The 18832-nt window shown below is 37.3% G+C and overlaps 5 protein-coding genes across 5 annotated transcripts; 2 read left to right on the forward strand and 3 right to left on the reverse strand.

Moving 5' to 3' along the window:
* Positions 1-4625: 4625 nt before the first annotated feature.
* LOC106386635 (auxin-responsive protein IAA31) lies at positions 4626-6157 on the reverse strand. The gene is made up of 4 exons (XM_013826460.3): positions 5892-6157; positions 5593-5807; positions 5418-5505; positions 4626-5318 (listed from the first exon to the last, which is right to left on the reverse strand). The coding sequence occupies exons 1-4, from the start codon at positions 6005-6007 to the stop codon at positions 5264-5266; spliced, it is 474 nt and encodes a 157-aa protein (XP_013681914.1). The 5' UTR covers positions 6008-6157; the 3' UTR covers positions 4626-5263.
* A 2871-nt stretch (positions 6158-9028) lies between these two features.
* Positions 9029-10102, forward strand: LOC106385812 (transcription factor HY5-like). The gene is made up of 3 exons (XM_013825710.3): positions 9029-9259; positions 9343-9529; positions 9777-10102. The coding sequence occupies exons 1-3, from the start codon at positions 9196-9198 to the stop codon at positions 9970-9972; spliced, it is 447 nt and encodes a 148-aa protein (XP_013681164.1). The 5' UTR covers positions 9029-9195; the 3' UTR covers positions 9973-10102.
* Positions 10103-10898: 796 nt separating this feature from the next.
* Positions 10899-14379, forward strand: LOC106384333 (cation/H(+) antiporter 19). The gene is made up of 2 exons (XM_048753142.1): positions 10899-11356; positions 11978-14379. Exons 1-2 carry the CDS (start codon positions 11159-11161, stop codon positions 14177-14179), a joined length of 2400 nt encoding a protein of 799 aa, XP_048609099.1. The 5' UTR covers positions 10899-11158; the 3' UTR covers positions 14180-14379.
* A 141-nt stretch (positions 14380-14520) lies between these two features.
* On the reverse strand, positions 14521-16725 carry LOC106384332 (ATP-dependent DNA helicase pif1-like). The gene has a single exon (XM_048753143.1). The coding sequence runs from the start codon at positions 16681-16683 to the stop codon at positions 15778-15780; it is 906 nt and encodes a 301-aa protein (XP_048609100.1). The 5' UTR covers positions 16684-16725; the 3' UTR covers positions 14521-15777.
* A 492-nt stretch (positions 16726-17217) lies between these two features.
* Positions 17218-18483, reverse strand: LOC106384331. The gene has a single exon (XM_013824313.1). The coding sequence runs from the start codon at positions 18481-18483 to the stop codon at positions 17218-17220; it is 1266 nt and encodes a 421-aa protein (XP_013679767.1).
* Positions 18484-18832: the final 349 nt, after the last annotated feature.

The raw sequence follows: 18832 nt of genomic DNA on the forward strand, positions 1-18832 counted from the left end.
ATTCATAATTTTTTACCAATATAATTAATTAATGTTATATATTTTACTAATACTTGTATAATTGATATGTATAGGTGTGCTACATCAGTTACCCTCGGGTGACGTACAGAGACGATCCATGGGTTACTGTAACGCAAATCAACCCAAGAGGACGAGTGGATGAAACTTCTGATGATGATGAACCATTGCAACCAGAGTCTACCAGCAACACCCAGGCAGTTGAAGATTTGGAAAATGTTCAACTCGTTGAGAATTTGACTGTGTTTGGACATGATGCTGTTGTACATTCGGAGCCAGAAGCCGAGGTTGGGGAGTTTGATGAAGATTCAGAAGATTCTGATTAGTTTTTTTTTATTATTATTGGTCCGTCGGAAATCCCTCGCAATATACCGACGACATAGCGACGACCAAGGGTTTCATTGAAGTTTGGAAATGTCGTCGGTAATTCGTCGGAATATACCGACGACATTCCGACGAACTAGACGACATGTGTTTCTAAAAAATTTCAATCATAAAAATCTATAAATTTAGATGCCAAAACTATGAAAATAACACATAATAAGTGTTTAGTATAGTATTAGATCGCAACCGTTCAAATATAACAACTCATTAAAATATTTATGTATGCATATCATTGTTTTCATAACATCTCATCTTTACACTCATATACTTATACAATCATATTCATATAATCTTACACTACAAAAAATGTTGTTGTGTAAAATCGTGTTATAAAAACATTTTTATTGTTAAATCTTTATGCAAATACTATATATATATTATCAAAGATTCGGATTTTGCAATTAGAAACCTGTAATCAACAACCTAAACACTAAGTCGTCGGAATTCCGTCGAAAAAAGTCGTCAGTATTTCGTCGGAATATACTGACGGACACACATTCCGACGGAATTCCAATTTGCCCGGGAGAACCCAACCGCGTGAAAATTTTCGCGAATCGCCAATTGGTATATTTTTAATTATACCGACGGAATACTGACGAACTCGTGTCCGTCGGAAACGTTAGATATAATAACCCTTCTTCTTCCTTCTTCGTTATTTCCGCCTCTCTCTCTCAAACATCCTCTCTCTCACGGCGATTTCTCTCTCTCTCACGGCGATTCCGGCCCTTCTCGACCTCCCATCACCGGCGAATCCTCTTCTCACCCTCATATCTCTTCCCCAAACCCCAAATCATGTAAGAATCATCCCAAACCTTGTTTTATCTCAATTGTTTAGGGTTTTGGAAGTTAGATCTCGGATTTTAGGTTGTTTGATTGAAAATTTTAGGATTGAATGGATAGTTTAGGATATATAAGTTAGGATTGTTGTTTGGATTGTTGTTTTAGTTTTTTTTGGAATTATTTGTTTTTTTGTTAAAATTCAAAACGTTTTACTATTTTTAAAACGTTTTTTGATTTTTAAAAACGTTTTTCAAGTTTCCAGTAATTTTTAAAAACGTTTTTCAAGTTTTTAAAAATATTTAACAACATTTTTCTATATTTATTAATTTTTTATAATTTTGTATACATATATATATATACATATATATAAATCATGTATAATAAAAAATTTTAAATTTTTTATAATTTCTTATAAGTTTCCAGGAATAAACTATGTATAATAAAACTTTTTAAAATTTTTTTAAAATATTTAACAACATTTTTCTATATTTATAAATTTTTTATAATTGTGTATACATATATATATATATATATAAATCATGTATAATAAAAAATTTTAAAATTTTTATAATTTTTTATAACTTTTCAGTAATAAACTATGTATAATAAAATGTTTAATAGTTTTTTTTAAAACGTTTATAAAACCTTTTGTAAATATATAAATGAAAACATTAAAAATAGAAATGATTTGAAAAGATTTTTGATGTATTAATTTTTTTTTTAGGTCCGAGGATGAACCCCGCCCCGCAGCCCGTCTTCGACGTAGTTCGGTGAGCAGTTCCCGTGCATCGGGATCGTCTCACGAACAAAACTCGGTTCCCGCATATATTCCCGCTCTAGCTCCCGCTCCAGCTCCTGCTCCAGCTCCTGCTGCCCCTTCCGCTGCTGCTCAACAGGATCCGGGGGTCATGCCAGTTGAACTATTGGTTCAACAACCAGGTCGAGAGCATCTCCCGGTTCTCCAACCCAACCCACGACGAGGACATAGCACTTGGTTAGTATTTTTTTATTTGTAGCATTATGTTTTTTCCATTAATTAACTTGCTAACTTGTATTTTTTTAAAAGGTTCACCAAGTCGAGAAATGACATTAGCAGGAGCATCAACCAGATGATGTACTCCATGCTCCGTTTTGGATATTCAAAGTGGAGTGTGATCCCTTCCGACGAACGAGAGTTGTGGTTTCGTCAGTTTGCGGTAGTAACTCTTCATTTTTTTATAGTATTTACATTTTTTAAAATATATTTACTTATTAAATTATGTTTGTTTTGTAGCAAGAGTTCAACTGGCACTCCGATCTCACGGAATCAGTCCGTAAGAAATTCAACGAAAAGGCCATGGACTCTTATACGAAGCAGATAAACGCGTGGAAGACAGTTTGGCAGAAGAATAAGAGGCCAAGGTTCATCAACGGGACGGTGTGGGAGCAGTTGATAGCTCATTGGGAGAAGGAAGAAACTGCAGAGACGTCTTCTAGGAACTCCAAGAACCGGAAGAGCGATCGTGGCGGAAAAGGTTTGTATGTGCACAACCTCGGCGCTTGCTCTATGTCTACTAAGGAGGATGAACTTGTAACTTTTTTATTACTATTTATCTTTATATTTTTTAAATAAATATTTTATATATTCCTTGGCTAATAATGGCGGTTTTTTAGATCGAAGCAAATGACGGTAATCCCGTTGATCGTCTCCAACTCATTAAGGTGGCTCACAATAACAAGAAGACGGGTCAAATTCAGGACCTCGTGATCAAAGGTGTCGTTGATTTGGTGGAAGCTGAAATAGCATCTCAATCTCTGATGACGGCGATTTTACGGGAGCTTCAACCAACTTGTCTCTATTGCAAATAAATGAGATGGTTGAAAAGGTAATTTTTTTTATTAATATATATTTTTTATAATGTCGATTACTAACTTGTCCCTATTTACTAACTTTAAATATTTTTGTAGGCGGTTCCTAAAAGGAAAGGAGGCCGTTTAGTTGGGTTAGCCCGCCGTGCTTCTTCGTATCCGGCATCTTCTTTGCAAGCTCCGTATGCCGATCCCATGATTCTCGAGGAGCTACATGACAAAGATGAACGGATTGGGGCATTGGAGGAGCAGAACACCACTATCCTTTCTGAGAATGCCACTATCCGTTCGGAGAATGCCACTATCCGTTCGGAGAATGCCACTATCCTTGCTGAGTTGGCATCCCAGAAGAAGTTCAACACCGAGATAATGCAGAAGCTAGATCGTTTGATGTCTTCGAGTTCTTAGTTTTTTTCTGCTTTTTAAAACTTTCTGAATGTTTTTTTTTCTATTTCGGTTTGTATGAATTTTAAACTTTCTGAATGTTTTTTTTCTATTTCGGTTTGTATGAATTTAAATTCTATAATATTATTAGTTTTAAATTTCAGATTTTATTTATTTATTAATTAATTTTTAATATAAAAAAATAAATAAAAATGCAAAATTAATTCGTTTTTAAAATTGATATATTCCGACGAATTCTGGGCGTCGGAATATACCGACGGACTATGGTTCGTCGGAAAATACCGACGGAGAGGATTCCTCGAAAAATACCGACGAACCATTGTCCGTCGGTATATTCCGACGAACCATTGTCCATCGGTATTTTCCGAGGAATCCACTCCGTCGGTATATAGTTTTTCCGATGAACTCTGGTCTCGTGTGTCCACATCGGAATATCGTCGGAAGTTCGTCATAATGACGTTTCTCGGTATTCGTCAGAAAGTCGTCGGAAGGTCTGACGAAATTCCGCCGAATATTTTTTTTCCGACAAAAAGATACCGACGGATTGGTTCGTCAGAAATTCTTCGGAATCGGTCTATTCCGACGAATTTCTGACAATTCTAGCCATCAGAATCCCCCTGTTTTCTTGTAGTGAACACGGGCATTTGGCTGAATTCACCACCAAATAATAAAAGTCCAATTTGTCAGTAAATATAGCCAATTTAGTGAACCATATTAAATTTGTGTGTTTTTTACTTATCGTGTTTTATCTTCTGTTTTTTTCGCATTGATTATAATAGGTGTTTTATCATATACTGTTTTTCTTTTTTTTAATATGTTGTAAGAATCCAAAAATTCTATAATTGAAGATTTTTTTTTCCTAATAAAATCATAAACTCCAGTTAAGCATAGTACAACAACAATTTACATATACGACATGTACACGGAAACTTTTACTTTGCATACCTTCTTTCTTTGGCTTCAAGCACATCAATTTCCTCATATGTTAGCAGATCAACCACTGGTTCATAAACATCCAATTCTTTCCTTTTACTGTCAAGATCATGGACAAATCAAGATCATGGACAAGATTTGTTTGAAAGGAATTTGTCATTACTTTTTAATTTTAATTTGGCATGTAAAATCAGAATCTTGTAGTTCAAAAATCTCATCCAATGATAAGCTAGTTGAACGTGTGACTAGCTGAAGAGAACTTAGTAAAAACCTCATATTCGATCACTCAAAATCTGACACAATTGTCTTGGAATGTAAGCATAAATGCTAAACTTATAGCTCGATTAATCATTCTATGACAAGTAAAAGAGCAAACAGGACAAATAAAGCAGAATGAACTTGAATAGATATTGTCTTCTATTACATGTCCTCATATCCAAGCCTTACTATGTATGTTATGTTACATTTGGGCTCTACACGGGCTTTCTTGTCAGCATATATTGGACTTGAAACAGGTTGTCATTAAAATTGCAAATCGGTGTAAATTGAAATCAACAAGAATGACGAGCCGGCACATCTCAAAGAGTGCCCCCCAACAACATTCGTGTTTTCTTCATGTCATGTACTGGTACACATCCGAAGGAACACGATTACAAACATGTGAAAATGTAATTTGACATTATTGTTATTATTTTTATTGTTCAGACCAACAAAAAAAAAAGAACTCTTTGGACATTGTGATTTATTTATATAAAAAACACTCAAAGGTGTCAAATAAAAATATGCATCAATCATCCAAGTTCTTTAAGGCCTTTGTTGCTGATATGCAGCCAAAACTCTGTCCCGCATGAAAACTCTCACCAATGCCTAATTCTACCGAACAACGATCCAAGTCTTAACACCCCTCTGGTTTCGTGATCTTCAGTCTTCTCACGGTTTCAAGAAACATTCTGAACCAAAAACATTGAATAAAAGTTAGATATAAATATACAAAAAGAAGTAAAATTATCACTATGTCAGATGGGAGACTCAAGATTCAAGATTCTTACTCCCATGGAATATCTCCGACCATCATCCAATCTCCATCTGTGTCTTGATATGTCAAAACATGGTGTTTTCTATCTCGATGATTACCGCCTGTTAGAAGCAAAGACAATGTTATATATGGGCATTCTTTAGTCCAATGTTTGTTTTTTCAAGAAATATTTGTTCTTAATTACTTACAGATAATTGAAGTATTGAACATTTGAGACAGACTTTCTAATAGACTCTCGTAGCCTGAGAATGTGGAAAGATCGAGCTTTCTCCCAATGGGAACACCTTCCATATAAACCTTAACAAACAGACATGTGTCGTAATCGCGTTGAAGAAGACGACGACGAACCTTTAGTGTATCTCTTAAACGAGGTTTTATCGGGGGCCAATCTTGTTTTGTCGCTCTACAAACAAACAAACAATGTGAACTAAAAAAAACAGAGCAAAAACAGAACAGATGAAAAACAGAGTTGTAAGGAGAAGAAGACCTTTGTGGAGAAGTAGAGGGAAATGTGAGGCTAAGGGAGAGATTAACAGAAGATTCAGAAGCTGAATGCTTAGTACTGTCGACAGAGGATGAGGAATAAGAGTTACAAATCTCCATTGACGAGACCTTGAAGTTGTAACCTCACACCTACAACTGTAGCTCCATGATTCTTCTATTCGCTCTTGAGAGTGCTCTTCATGTCTCTCTCTCTTTCTATATATCTATCTGCTTAGTAAACAACAAGAGACTAGTAGGTGATGCGATTGCGTAGATTTTATTATAATATATAAAGTTAATTAATTTTTTATTTAACTTTACTATAAATAAATACTAGAAGCTACAGGGTTACCCATTTTAGCTATGAGCTTTAAACATTTTCTATATGTGAACACACATTGATTTTTGATAACAACTGTTATAGTTACCCGATTAGATACTGAATTCATATGTTTAGATCGTTGAAGCTTGGTAATAGTAAAAAATATAAGATTATGGTTTTGATATTTGTTTACATGTAAGATTCGAAATTTCCATAAAAAAGGAGAAATCCAAGGGAGGTGTGTCCAGATGGTGTTGGAGATAAAATGTTAAGGCTTTGATTTTAATTTCTCAACTGCTCAGATTCTTTAATTAGGAGAGATAAAGAGCCAAGAGACTTTTTTGTCTAGCCTTAAACAGAAACTGAGTATCACATCACTTTCACTTTCTTGCATCAATATTTAAGAACTGGGTCTATAGTATACACTATGGACTTGGGGATCAGTTTTAGACCACTGTGTTGATAAGAAAACTCAAATGTCTCTGTGACACATTAATATTACAGACCATGGAGAATTGGGGAAACAATAAAAAAATATAGGAGACTTTTTTCTTTTTTTTGATCAAAAAATAAAGGAGACTAGAAGAGTTTTGTGTATGTTGTTTTTGTGGAGCAGACAGTGTTCTTTTCTTTAACTATACGTTTTCTGTTAGTGTCTCTTTAGGAGCCCAATCTTTTTACCTTTTTGTTTCCAAAATTCACTCATTGGTTTATACTTTATGCTAACTTAAAAAATTAAAAGTATACATTTACATCACATAGTGTTCATTGGCTGTATTGATAATAATATTAGCTAGATCCTAGAATCATCATGGAAGTGTAACAGTGTACTAGTTACTTTGTCATAAAGCCTACCTTGAATGTTGGATAATTAAGACTCCTATGAATTATTACAATACGATCTGTCTGTGGACATGCATGTCTGGTCTCTAGGGATCCTTCTTATGAGAATTTCGATATAATTAAGAATTTCGATATAGTTTACTTTATAATGTCTACTAGTCTAATGATGAACGTCTAATCCTCTTTATACTTGTAATACTTAAGTCTAGTTTAATCAATTATTTTATTGTCTTATACAACAAGCCCAACGAGTTAGTTATTTATGACTTGCATAGTAAAAAGAGTTTAGTCATATGCTTTTGTGCATTCAATTTTCTACATTAAAACTCTATAGTTGGTCCGAAGATTACCCTTGTTGTTTTTAAAGGAGTTATGTTGTTTCGGGATCTTTGGCGCACTGTCTATTTCCTTCGTGTTACATGACTTTACTTGTTTGGATGTTTATCATGCATTCTTGTAGTGAAATTTTCACCAAGTGTTAAAAACTCTATTTTAGAATGAATTATTGTTTAATCATATTTTATTTTTATTAATGAGTATGCAAAATAGACTAAATATACACTTTATTTCATTTTTTGTCAAAAATAGAATAAAACTCGAGTAAGTTCAGTTCCATTTTAGAGCTAATCTATTGTAAATAATATAAAATAATTAATATATTGGAAACGTTCTAATTCATAAGTAAAAATTTGCCATAATTCTTAATATATTAGGACCGAGCTAGCATGCATGCTAACAAGAAAATAAACGCAGTATGGTTTGTACGTCGCTCATTACTTCTTTGTCGTATAGATTAAACACTTTATTGAAGTAACAATGTAACATAGATGTATGCCATAGTATTGTACCAAAAAGTTATAGCAGGAGAGATCATTATCATGATAAGTTCATGCATAGACAAAGATGCAATCATATCTCCACGTTTGCAAACAACTTCATATAATCAAATCATATATATAGTTTTTTTGGTCTAAAATCATATATATAGTTCTACAGACAAAATGAACGTTTTATAGCTGCTGATGAAAATCAATCATTTGTATAGTACTTCGACAAAAAGTGACATCAAATGAATTTTATTGATTTTAGGGCACGGGGTCCATTTGAGTGATACAAACACTCATCACTCATGAGTCATGATCCAATTTAAAGAAGAAAACTAGTGAAAAGAGTACAACTCAAAGGTCGGTAATGGGTCCGGGAAGATATATTAGATCGGTCGTCAGGCCACACATAGGTTTTTATGTGGAGAAGTCCTGAATCTAGAAATACAGTACGATAAAAAAAAATTATACATGTATGCTGTTAATTTTGTTAAGAGTGCTATAAGAAGATTTTCAACAAGCAATTATTAAGTCACCAGCAGAAATTTAGTAAACTTGTCATTGTCACCAAAAGAAAGCTAAAATAACTAATAAATGTTTGAAGCAAGTAAGAGAAAAGAGGTATATGCTACATGATGAGTTCATTGTGCATGCCTTTTTTAACGCCGTGCAAACATATACACACGTAGTTGTGTCAATAATAAGTCTCTGACTTTGTCTGTAGGTACATTTGTATTGTTGATTTGTTGTAGACAGTAATAATAGTCTTAAAACCACACGCACTGTCAATAAAGGTTTTTTTTTTCATAAGAAATAATAACGGAAGACTTTAAAAGCAAAAACGAATAATCAATTAAAGACTTCAAACCAGAACGAGTCAGCTCTGGTGGTAAAGGGATTGCGGCTGTTACTCCCGCTATCCAGGTTCGAATTGTGTGGGAGAGACTATTTATCCGGCGAAGAGGTGAAATACTTTTTTCGACCAAAAAGGAAAAAAAATTAAAGACTTCGAATCAGCCAATCAGGTATATCCGTATATGTATATAGTGGAAAAGATAACGGAGATACATGATGTACTGCTAGTTTCGACCATTGGATTACAACTCTTGCACTTGTGGCCTTGCATAAACATACGTGTTCTTACATAATCCAAGCAAATCATTTGAAAACAGGTTGCAGAGATATGGTGTTTGATTGGTTTTTAAGACTTTCCGTGGTCCCCAAGAACAAAAAAAAAAGCAAAAGGCTTTGGTTCTCTATTACCTCTTACTCTCTTCTACTCTGGTCTTCATCAAATCTCAAAAGACAATACTATATTGATGTCTCTTCAACGACCCAATGGGAACTCGAGCTCTTCTTCTTCCCCCAAGAAGCGCAAAACTGGTACTTTTTTTAATGAAAATGTTGCTTTATTTTCTTCTTATTTTTAACCTGAGAATGTGAGATATTTGGTTTGTGATTTTCAGAGGAGAGTGATGAAGAGTTGTCGATGGTTCCAGACATGGAAGCAGCTGGATCAACAGGTGTTCTAAGCAGCAGCGCCGACGACGGAGTCAACAATCCGGAGATTGAACAGACCCAAAATGCAACCTCCACCGCTAAGCGCCGCCGTGGACGAAATCCAGAGGATAAAGAATACAGAAGCCTTAAGAGGTAAAACTAATTAGCCTTTTACTAAAGTTATGCAGTTGAAATGTGGTAAAAAGGAAAACGATGTAACTAGTCTTTTACTAAAGTTATGCAGCTTAAATGTGGTAAAAAAGTGATGTAACTAGTCTTTTACTAAAGTTATGCAGTTGAAATGTGGTAAAAAAGGAAGTTATGTAACTAGTTTTTTACTAACGTTATGTAGTTGAAATGTGGTAATAATAAAAAAGAAGTGATGAATGTGATTTTTCAGATTGTTGAGAAACCGAGTATCTGCTCAACAAGCGAGGGAGAGGAAGAAAGTGTATGTGAGTGACTTGGAATCAAGAGCTAATGAGTTGCAGAACAATAATGAGCAGCTTGAGGAGAAGATTTCTACTTTGATGAACGAGAACACAATGCTTCGCAAGATGCTTATTAACACAAGGCCTAAAGCTGATGACAATTAATTAGTGAGAGACACCTTTGATTAATTCAATGTTTGTGTGATTATCTTCTCTTCGTATACGATTTTTGTTCGAATTACGTTCGATTTGTGACGCCTCTCCAATAATCTGAATTTTTCTTCGGTTGATAAAATGTGATTTGAGATTTACATAATCAAGAAAGACAAAAAGGTAAAGAGTCAAGACCTAAAAAGATTATCAATTAATTAGAGCATATTCTTAGTGAAGTGTCTCTTTCTCACTATGAAAAATAATACTAGTGAAAGAAAGAATAAGATGAGTCTCTCAAATATTATATTTTCAAAAAGTTTAAGAAACTTTTTGTAACATGAATCTAAACTAATCATTTATACATTTTAAAATTTTAACGACACAACTAAACTGTATCAAATTACTATATTGGTGAAATATTCACATAAGTTTCTTATCAATATGACCAATACCAAGATGCAAACTCTAGCTTCAACTTAAACAAAGCAGAAACCTCTCTCTGAGGAGTTTGACTACTCAGCTGGTCCCACCATTGTAAGTTCTTTAGTTACCCTATCTGCTGCAGACTTGCAGCCTTTGTTTCCTTCTGAGAAGTATGAGTGTATATTGTACCTATATATGTTGACTTCTTTCTCTATTACGTGGTCAGTTGTTCTTACTCCTTTTATGCATCTCATGAATGTTTAAATATTGTGTATCTTATATCATATATCCTATCCATATACATTGATATAAGTGAAAATGGTTGATGTTGAAGAATATAGCTCAACTTTTTCCAGGAGACATGTACAAGAGCTTGTAAATTTAGGACAAACAAAGACGAAAATGTCGGCGTAGTCAAGGCAGTTATATGAGTAAGAGATGCGATTTGGTTGGAAGTTAAGTAACTGACAGTCTATAAATAGAAAAAAAATGCGAGGTGTATGCTTACCCTGGAGTTGGTATGTCCTGTTCATTCTCGTCTTTCTATTATTAGCACTATTGACATTATTAGTTTTCTGTTTCTCTCCTTTTATATCCTCACTTCTTGAAGTAGATTCTGTTCATGACACACAGAGACGTAGCAGAATAGATCTTGTTTCCTTTTCTCCTTACGCCCAAAGGCAATGAGGGAGCAGCCAAGGCATTATTAAAAGTTGAAGCAGTGTTGCTTTCCTCGACCAATCATCAAGCCCAGGAAAGTTATATCTCGACTAGGATGGCTACCCCCAACGCTACAGGGAACTGCCCGGCTGCAATGAAGGCTACTTCTAATGGAGCCTTCCAAAACGAAAACCCTCTTGATTACGCGCTTCCTCTGATCATCCTACAGATCTGCTTGGTGGTTGTGTTTACAAGGCTCTTAGCTTACCTTCTTAAACCTCTCAAACAGCCACGGGTCATTGCTGAGATCATTGTAAGTCTCATTCACAGGGCTGGTCTTGAGTCCATACGTGAGAAACATCCGTATGGAGCCTACAATTTTTGTAGTTTTTAAGGCCAATTTTTTCTTTGGTTGTTAGCAGAAAAAATATAAATAGGAATTCCAAAAACGTATTTCAAACCTATAACAAAATAAAAATCTTGAATATTTTTCATTATTTATATGAAAAAATAAAGAGTTAACTTTTAGAACTGGAAATATATTTGTTCGAAGGGTAATGCAATTTTTAATTGCAAATTTAATTTTAAATTTTAGTTAATTTAATTTATTATTTAACCAAGTGGTCTTGGCCTAGTGGTAAAAGGGTTCCGGCTGGAGCTTCCGCCCTGGTTTCGATTCCCCTTGGCCATCCATAGACGCCTTCAGTGGCAAGAAAATCCGGATTTCTACGGGGCTTTTGGTGATTAGTCTTTGGGCCTAGAAAGCTTTTGGGAAGATTATCAAAAATTTTTTATTTATTTATTATTTATGGCAGAGATATTTAGTTTTGTTTTGGATCCGGAATATCTCATGACAGGCACTGCTCATTTACATTCTTTGTAATGCTTTTTTTTTTCTTTAATACCTTTTGTTGATAATAGATGGTTTCTGTAGGGAGGGATACTGCTTGGACCTACTGCTCTTGGACGAAGCAAGGTCTATCTAGACACTATCTTCCCAGAGAAGAGCATGACGGTTTTAGACACACTTGCGAACATCGGTCTTCTGTTCTTCTTGTTCCTAGTTGGGCTTGAGCTTGACTTTGCAGCCATCAGAAAAACCGGAAAGAAGTCACTTTTGATAGCCTTAGCTGGGATCTCACTTCCTTTTGTAATAGGTGTAGGTGCATCTTTTATTCTCAGCTCCACCATAAGCAAAGGAGTCCATCAGCTACCCTTTATAGTCTTCATGGGTGTTGCCTTATCCATCACTGCCTTCCCTGTGCTTGCTCGTATCCTAGCTGAGCTAAAGCTTCTAACAACCGACGTTGGACGTATGGCCATGTCTGCAGCTGGAGTCAATGACATTGCAGCTTGGATATTCCTTGCACTCGCCATTGCTCTCTCAGGAAATGACAGTTCTTCTCTTGTACCTCTTTGGGTTCTCCTCTCTGGATCCGGTTTTGTGATCTTTGCTATTTTGGTAATCAAACCTATCCTTGGCTTTATGGCTAAACGCTGTCCTGAAGGAGAGCCTGTCAAGGAACTCTATGTCTGCGTCACTCTGACATTGGTTTTAGCAGCAAGCTTTCTGACAGACACTATTGGGATACACGCGCTGTTCGGCGCCTTTGTGGTTGGTATAGTGACTCCAAAACAAGGACCGTTCTGTAGGATCTTAACCGAGAAGATAGAGGATCTTGTCTCAGGGCTTCTTCTACCATTGTACTTTGCGTCAAGCGGTTTAAAAACAGATGTAACAACCATCAGAGGTGCACAATCTTGGGGACTTCTAGTTCTTGTTATACTCACCACTTGTTTTGGTAAGATTGTGGGAACCGTTGGAGCCTCTATGCTATGCAAGGTTCCCTTCAGAGAAGCTATGGCACTTGGAGTACTAATGAACACCAAAGGTTTAGTAGAGCTTATTGTTCTAAACATCGGTAAGGACCGGAAGGTGTTGAATGATCAAGTATTTGCTATCTTAGTCCTAATGGCATTGGTCACAACGTTTATTACAACACCACTTTTGTTAGCGATTTACAAGCCTGCGAGAAAAGGAGCACCTTACAAGCATAGAACAATACAAAGAAAGGACCATGACTCCGAGTTGCGGATACTCGCTTGCTTCCACAGTACACGCAACATACCTACACTGATCAACATGATAGAATCATCGAGAGGAACAGGGCTAAAGGGACGTCTCTGCGTCTACGCTATGCATCTAATGGAGCTCTCTGAGCGGTCATCAGCAATTGCAATGGTTCATAAAGCGCGGTACAACGGCCTACCGATCTGGAACAAGATAGAGAGGTCCACGGATCAAATGGTGATAGCTTTCGAAGGATACCAGCATCTCCGCGCAGTAGCGGTTAGACCGATGACGGCAATCTCGGATCTCAGCACCATCCACGAGGATATCTGCACGAGCGCGCACCAGAAACGAGTCGCGATGATTCTCCTCCCGTTCCACAAGCATCAGAGGATGGACGGAGCGATGGAGTCGATAGGACACGCGTTCCACGAAGTGAACAAACGCGTCCTACAACAAGCTCCCTGCTCCGTCGGGATTCTTGTGGACAGAGGACTCGGAGGAGCGTCCCACGTCGTGGCCAGCGAAGTTGATTACAAGATCGTTGTCCCGTTCTTCGGAGGGTTGGACGACAGAGAAGCTCTCGCCTACGGGATGAAGATGGTGGAGCATCCGGGGATCACGCTGACCATTCTCAAGTTCGTAGCGTCGAGAGGGACGTTGAAGAGGTTCGAGAAAGGTGAAGAGGAGGAAGATGAGAAGAAGGAGAAAGAGATTGACGAAGATTTCGTTAGGGAGTTGATGAACGATCCGAGAGGGAATGAGTCGCTGGCCTACGAGGAGAGAGTCGTTGAGAGTAAAGAAGATGTTCGCGCGACTCTTAAGGCGACGAGCAAGTGTAATCTGTTTGTTGTCGGGAGGAACGCTGCGGTTGTGCCGTTGGTTAATAGTACGGACTGTCCCGAGCTAGGACCAGTTGGACGTTTGTTGTCGTCTTCGGAGTTTTCAACTACTGCGTCGGTGCTTGTTGTTCAGGGATACGATTCGGCGGCGGATACACGGCCGGTGGTAGAGGATGATGATTATGAACAGTCTTCTAGAGAAATTGGAGACTCAACGGTCTGAACGGATCTAACTTATTACAGAGCTTAAAGGAAAAGAAAAAATGTCGTCTCTCTGTTTTTATATTTGCCTCACGATATATTTTTGTTGGGACTTGGGATTGTCCGAAGTTTTCTTTTTTTATTTCCCGCTAAAATAATGGTTGTCATCATTATATTTATGGACATTGAAAATCGACTAGAAATTTCTCCAAACCTAAATGAATTACACATGTGATTGACAAACTTATTTTAATACTGAAATAACTAAATTTAGTGCAATGTAATGTAATCAAATCAAATAAACCAGGTTTTTTTTTTCCCAACGAACCAAACTGGTAGCTTGGCATCTTTATGAATAATTATTAAATAAACTAGGTTTACTCTTTAAATATATATTTATACATCTTAACCGTATAACATATCGAATAAACCAAGTTTACAATTTAAACATAGATCTATACATCTTAACCGTATAATCTAAAATATTAGGGGTGTGTCCGCGCTACGCGCGAGTTGTCTGTATATTTTTGTAGATACGATCATCTTCAACAGCTGATGAGATCGTTTTTGATACGGTCAGACAGTTTCTGATAGCTTCGCGGGACGAAGAGGCAACGCGTTAAAGTATTTCCACAACCAAGTCTCGTGGTAGTGATTCTAAGCGAGAGAGATTGTTGGGATTTGCCATATTTGTTTAAATGTGAGAGCTATGTTGTTTTTTTCTTCTTCTATGTGGTTGCTAGTTTTATACTGTTACATTGTATTGAATGTTTTGGAAAGGAAAGATTGTGGATTCCGACTTGCCTTTTTAACCTTACTAAGATTTCCACGTTTGAATAATGGAATGAGCATAGAGATTTTGCTAAAAGTTTGTGATGTGTTTTGGAAGATAGTTTGATATGATTGCCCGAGTCTTGGTATTTAATTTATGTATGATTGATGATGCATTCCTTTAGCTGAACACGGGGTTAATGATGAAAGATTCAATTTTTGTGACTGTATAAATTTTTTTAAGAGTGTTTAATGGTGATTTTTTTTTAAAATCTGAAAGTGGCACAAACTATAGGTCTTTTCGGATGTTAATTTGAAACTTCTTAAAGAAACGTGAAACCGAAGGAAGCTATGAGGGTTTCATATAAACGTGTGTGAGGACGCTATTATATAGTATTAGATCTCACGAAACTCTAGTATTGTTTGGTCTAGTCAACCTTGAATTAAATTACATTTTAGTTTGTAAGAGATGTAAAGGAATTTGTCTTTAATAGTTATATGTTACTTTAAGACATTTGGTCGAAAGACAAACTGGTTGCTTAAAAAGTTAGAAACATCTGGTATTTAGAAAGCTCGAGTCTGAAACTAAATCAATCGTCTGTAAATTTGGAAATCACAGCAGCATAAATATTTGATCACCATCTTATGAAGACCGTCAGTTCCTGTCTTTGCTGGAGTTACAAACCGGACACAACTAACGTTGCATATCTATGGTGTCTGTATCTTTGAACACCTTCAATGCGTTGGTTTTCAATGCTGAGATCTGGGATGCTCTCCGTAGTTGTTACCTGTAACAAATGTAGGAAGGGTAAGATGTTATATACGAAATTGTCGGTTGGAGTACGCGAATTAGGATAGAGATGTAAGCCTACTTGCTCTAAGGTTACTGAAAATTTCTCTATAAACGATGTTAGTGACAGCATCTTTCCTTGTTCCACCTTCTGTATCATCTAGTACCTTGAGGCCCTCTGGAGTAGTTACTCGCGAGAGAGCTACGTACAACTGGCCGTGACTAAAAACTGGTCTTGGGAGATAGAGAGCAACCTGATTTAAACTCTGACCTTGGCTCTTATTTATTGTCATCGCATAACACAATCTTATTGGGAATTGCCTTCTACGGAAAGTGAACGGATGCATAGTGTCGGTTGGGGACAATTGAATCCTTGGGATCAAGACTCTATCTCCTACATGAGTTCCTGTTAATATCTCGGCCTCAAGTACTCTGTGTCCCATACGTGAAATCATCATTCTTGTTCCATTGCAGAGCCCATTACGCTGGTTTATATTGCGCAACATCATCACCGGAGCTCCAATCTTAAGACTGAGTTTATGTGCTGGCAATCCTGAAAACTTAAGTGAGTTTAAGTCCTCTTGAGTGTAGTTATTTGTCCAGTCATCTTCTTGTGGTGTGCTCTCGAAAGCAACACTGTCTGAGCTTAAATATTCTTTCTCTGAAGAAGGTACCTTAGACAGCAGGTAAGAGTTAATCTCTTGGGCACTGGCGTTAGTTGGGGCTAGGATTGCTCTCTCTGTTAAGTAAGTACGGTTTAAGTAGTTGTTAACAAAGTTGGGGTAGGCAGCATCTGATATAGACTGATGAGGCTGATCCGACCTGGGAATCATGAATTCATCACTTATTATAACCTGCTCATCCTCTTCTGGGCTTCGTCCCTCTGTTTCAACAGTAGCCGCAGTTCCGTTACCTACTTCGAGTATCCACTTGGCGAATTCTTTGTCAGCTTCTCTCAGTCTCATGTTGATGGATAAACTGTGAACCTGTGCAAATGGCCAAAGATATGACTTGCTAATGGAAGCCTTGACAGTGTCTTGTCTAGACCCTTGCACTATAACTGGCAATATTTGCCTAAAATCACCGCCAAGAACAACCGTCTTCCCACCAAACGGTTTATCAGCAGCAGATGGATCATGCTGAGATTACAGGTCTCTAAGTGTTCGGTCCAGAGTTTCAAATGCCTGACGGTGAGCCATGGGAGCCTTGTCCCATATGATCAAGTCTGTTTTGTCAATTAAAGTTGCCAACGTAGAACCTTTTGAAATTTCACAAACTGATGTGTCGCTTAATGTAAGAGGGAGCTTGAAACGGGAGTGTGCTGTTCGTCCACCTGGTAATAACAAAGCTGCAATCCCAGCTGATGCTACAGGAAGCACCACCTTACCAACTGACCTGAGCTTAGCTATAATTGTTTTGTATAAGAAAGTTTTACCAGTGCCTCCAGCCCCATATACGAAAAACAACTGACCAGCATTGTTGTTGACAGAATCAATAACTTAGCTGTAAATGGATCTCTGGTCATCATTCATGGTGGTAAAAATCTTTTCATGCTCTCCAGCTTCTTTTGCAGTATCATAGTTCAGTTCTTCTCTTAGTACAGTGTTTGATATTTCCTGAAGAACACTTGTGTCTGGCTTTGGCATTCCGCGGAAGTCAGTTAGAGATTTGTCGTTCTCTTTGAGGAGTCTTTCTATCTCGATTAATGTGTACTGCTGCAGCTGCGCATCCTCAAGAATCAAACCGGGGGTGTTGAATTCTCTTTGTTTCATGTATAAGATATCTTCTGCTAATATCTTCCACGTATGATCCCAGAGTTTTAATGGGTTTCCAACTTCACAGTAGAGCAAGATAGTGATGAATAACCTCCTTAGCTGACGACCTGTTGCCCAGTATGAAGGTTCAACAATGGCCTCGTGCCATTCTTTATCGTCGTCCAGTAACCCTCTGGCGTAGCAAGCATCTCGAAATTCCTTAAACTTTGTACCCCCTACAGTATAGAGGTCGTCATAACCAAAAGCCCCCTTCACCACATTGAGGAGGATTCTAAGGTAGTAACGGTCTCCTGAGGCTGGATGAGCGTAAATAATCCTGCCTATAGCTGTCCCTTGTTTCCTTGGTGTCCAGGTTTTTTCGCCACTGTGGTAGACAAACCGAGATGGAAACTGTATGTAAGTAAGTTCTCTGGCCTCTTCATACTTCTGGTTCGCCATAAAATATGCAGTGAGCATTGTTTTCTCAATACCATCCTCTGACAGAATATCAGATAAGCTCTTACCCTCCTCTACTACCAAATTGTGTTCTCCTGGAAGGTGGAGTGTTAATTTCATAACAGAAGGCTGATTGTGGTGAATGTGGAAAGAAAACAGTCTCCATGGGGCTTCACATGCTGAAATATATCGACATTCTTGAAACCTATCAATCTCGTCCATCTCAAGCTGTTTTTTTTTCTCTATCTCTGCTTTGGTTTTCCCAGACTGTTGAAGCAGAAGCAGTGCTCGGTCCACACCTTTGGTTATGTATTTGAAGAGATACTTGATAGCACTTGTATTGCAGCACCACTCAATATTAATGTGTGCTTGATATTTTTTAAGGAGGGCAAGGTTGTGTGGCACCACATAACAATTATCCAACTCTATGTCACCTTTCAAAACAGATCCTCTGATATCAACCCGCCTCTTGTAAACAACAAATCCAGACTTGTCGATTTTTGTAATGTTAGAGTAAGGCTTGGGATACTTCTTTGTGCGCTCTCCCTTTTCCATACATGGTGATAGGGGTCACTGTTTACCACAAGGACCGTGAATCATGTGGCGCTCAACCAAATCAAATCCCTCTCTGTCTGTTTCTTTGTCGGGGAGTTCAGCCGATATGTATTGATCAATAACCGCAGGAGTTGCTTCTCCTTTAAAACCTTCGAACCAGAGAAGAATGTGTGCGTGTGGAAGGCCGCGTTTCTGGAACTCGATTGTGTAGACCACTAAATAATGAGATTAAAAAATAAACGTCAGATGAGAAGCTGAGAACTGTCTATTTAAGATTAGGTTAAGTGGGAAAGAAGATTTAGAATGCAGAACTCACCTGCAGCTGGTTTTGGGAAGAAGACACCTTTCT

The sequence above is a fragment of the Brassica napus genome, chromosome C3 (genome assembly GCF_020379485.1).
Source record: "Brassica napus cultivar Da-Ae chromosome C3, Da-Ae, whole genome shotgun sequence".
Lineage (NCBI taxonomy): Eukaryota > Viridiplantae > Streptophyta > Magnoliopsida > Brassicales > Brassicaceae > Brassica > Brassica napus.

What these genes read in the sequence shown, in the direction of transcription:
- LOC106386635 (XM_013826460.3), bottom strand. Translation starts at nt 6,007, where the DNA reads ATGGAGATTTGTAACTCTTATTCCTCATCCTCTGTCGACAGTACTAAG. An exon ending in CCCTCTACTTCTCCACAAAG is followed by an intron (nt 5,808 to 5,891) that starts GTCTTCTTCTCC and finishes GTTTGTTTGTAG; the next exon opens with AGCGACAAAACAAGATTGGC. An exon ending in GTTCAATACTTCAATTATCT is followed by an intron (nt 5,506 to 5,592) that starts GTAAGTAATTAA and finishes TGCTTCTAACAG; the next exon opens with GCGGTAATCATCGAGATAGA.
- LOC106385812 (XM_013825710.3), top strand. Translation starts at nt 9,196, where the DNA reads ATGTCTCTTCAACGACCCAATGGGAACTCGAGCTCTTCTTCTTCCCCC. An exon ending in CCCCAAGAAGCGCAAAACTG is followed by an intron (nt 9,260 to 9,342) that starts GTACTTTTTTTA and finishes TGTGATTTTCAG; the next exon opens with AGGAGAGTGATGAAGAGTTG. An exon ending in GAATACAGAAGCCTTAAGAG is followed by an intron (nt 9,530 to 9,776) that starts GTAAAACTAATT and finishes GTGATTTTTCAG; the next exon opens with ATTGTTGAGAAACCGAGTAT.
- LOC106384333 (XM_048753142.1), top strand. Translation starts at nt 11,159, where the DNA reads ATGGCTACCCCCAACGCTACAGGGAACTGCCCGGCTGCAATGAAGGCT. An exon ending in GGGTCATTGCTGAGATCATT is followed by an intron (nt 11,357 to 11,977) that starts GTAAGTCTCATT and finishes TGGTTTCTGTAG; the next exon opens with GGAGGGATACTGCTTGGACC.
- LOC106384332 (XM_048753143.1), bottom strand. Translation starts at nt 16,683, where the DNA reads ATGAGACTGAGAGAAGCTGACAAAGAATTCGCCAAGTGGATACTCGAA.
- LOC106384331 (XM_013824313.1), bottom strand. Translation starts at nt 18,483, where the DNA reads ATGGAAAAGGGAGAGCGCACAAAGAAGTATCCCAAGCCTTACTCTAAC.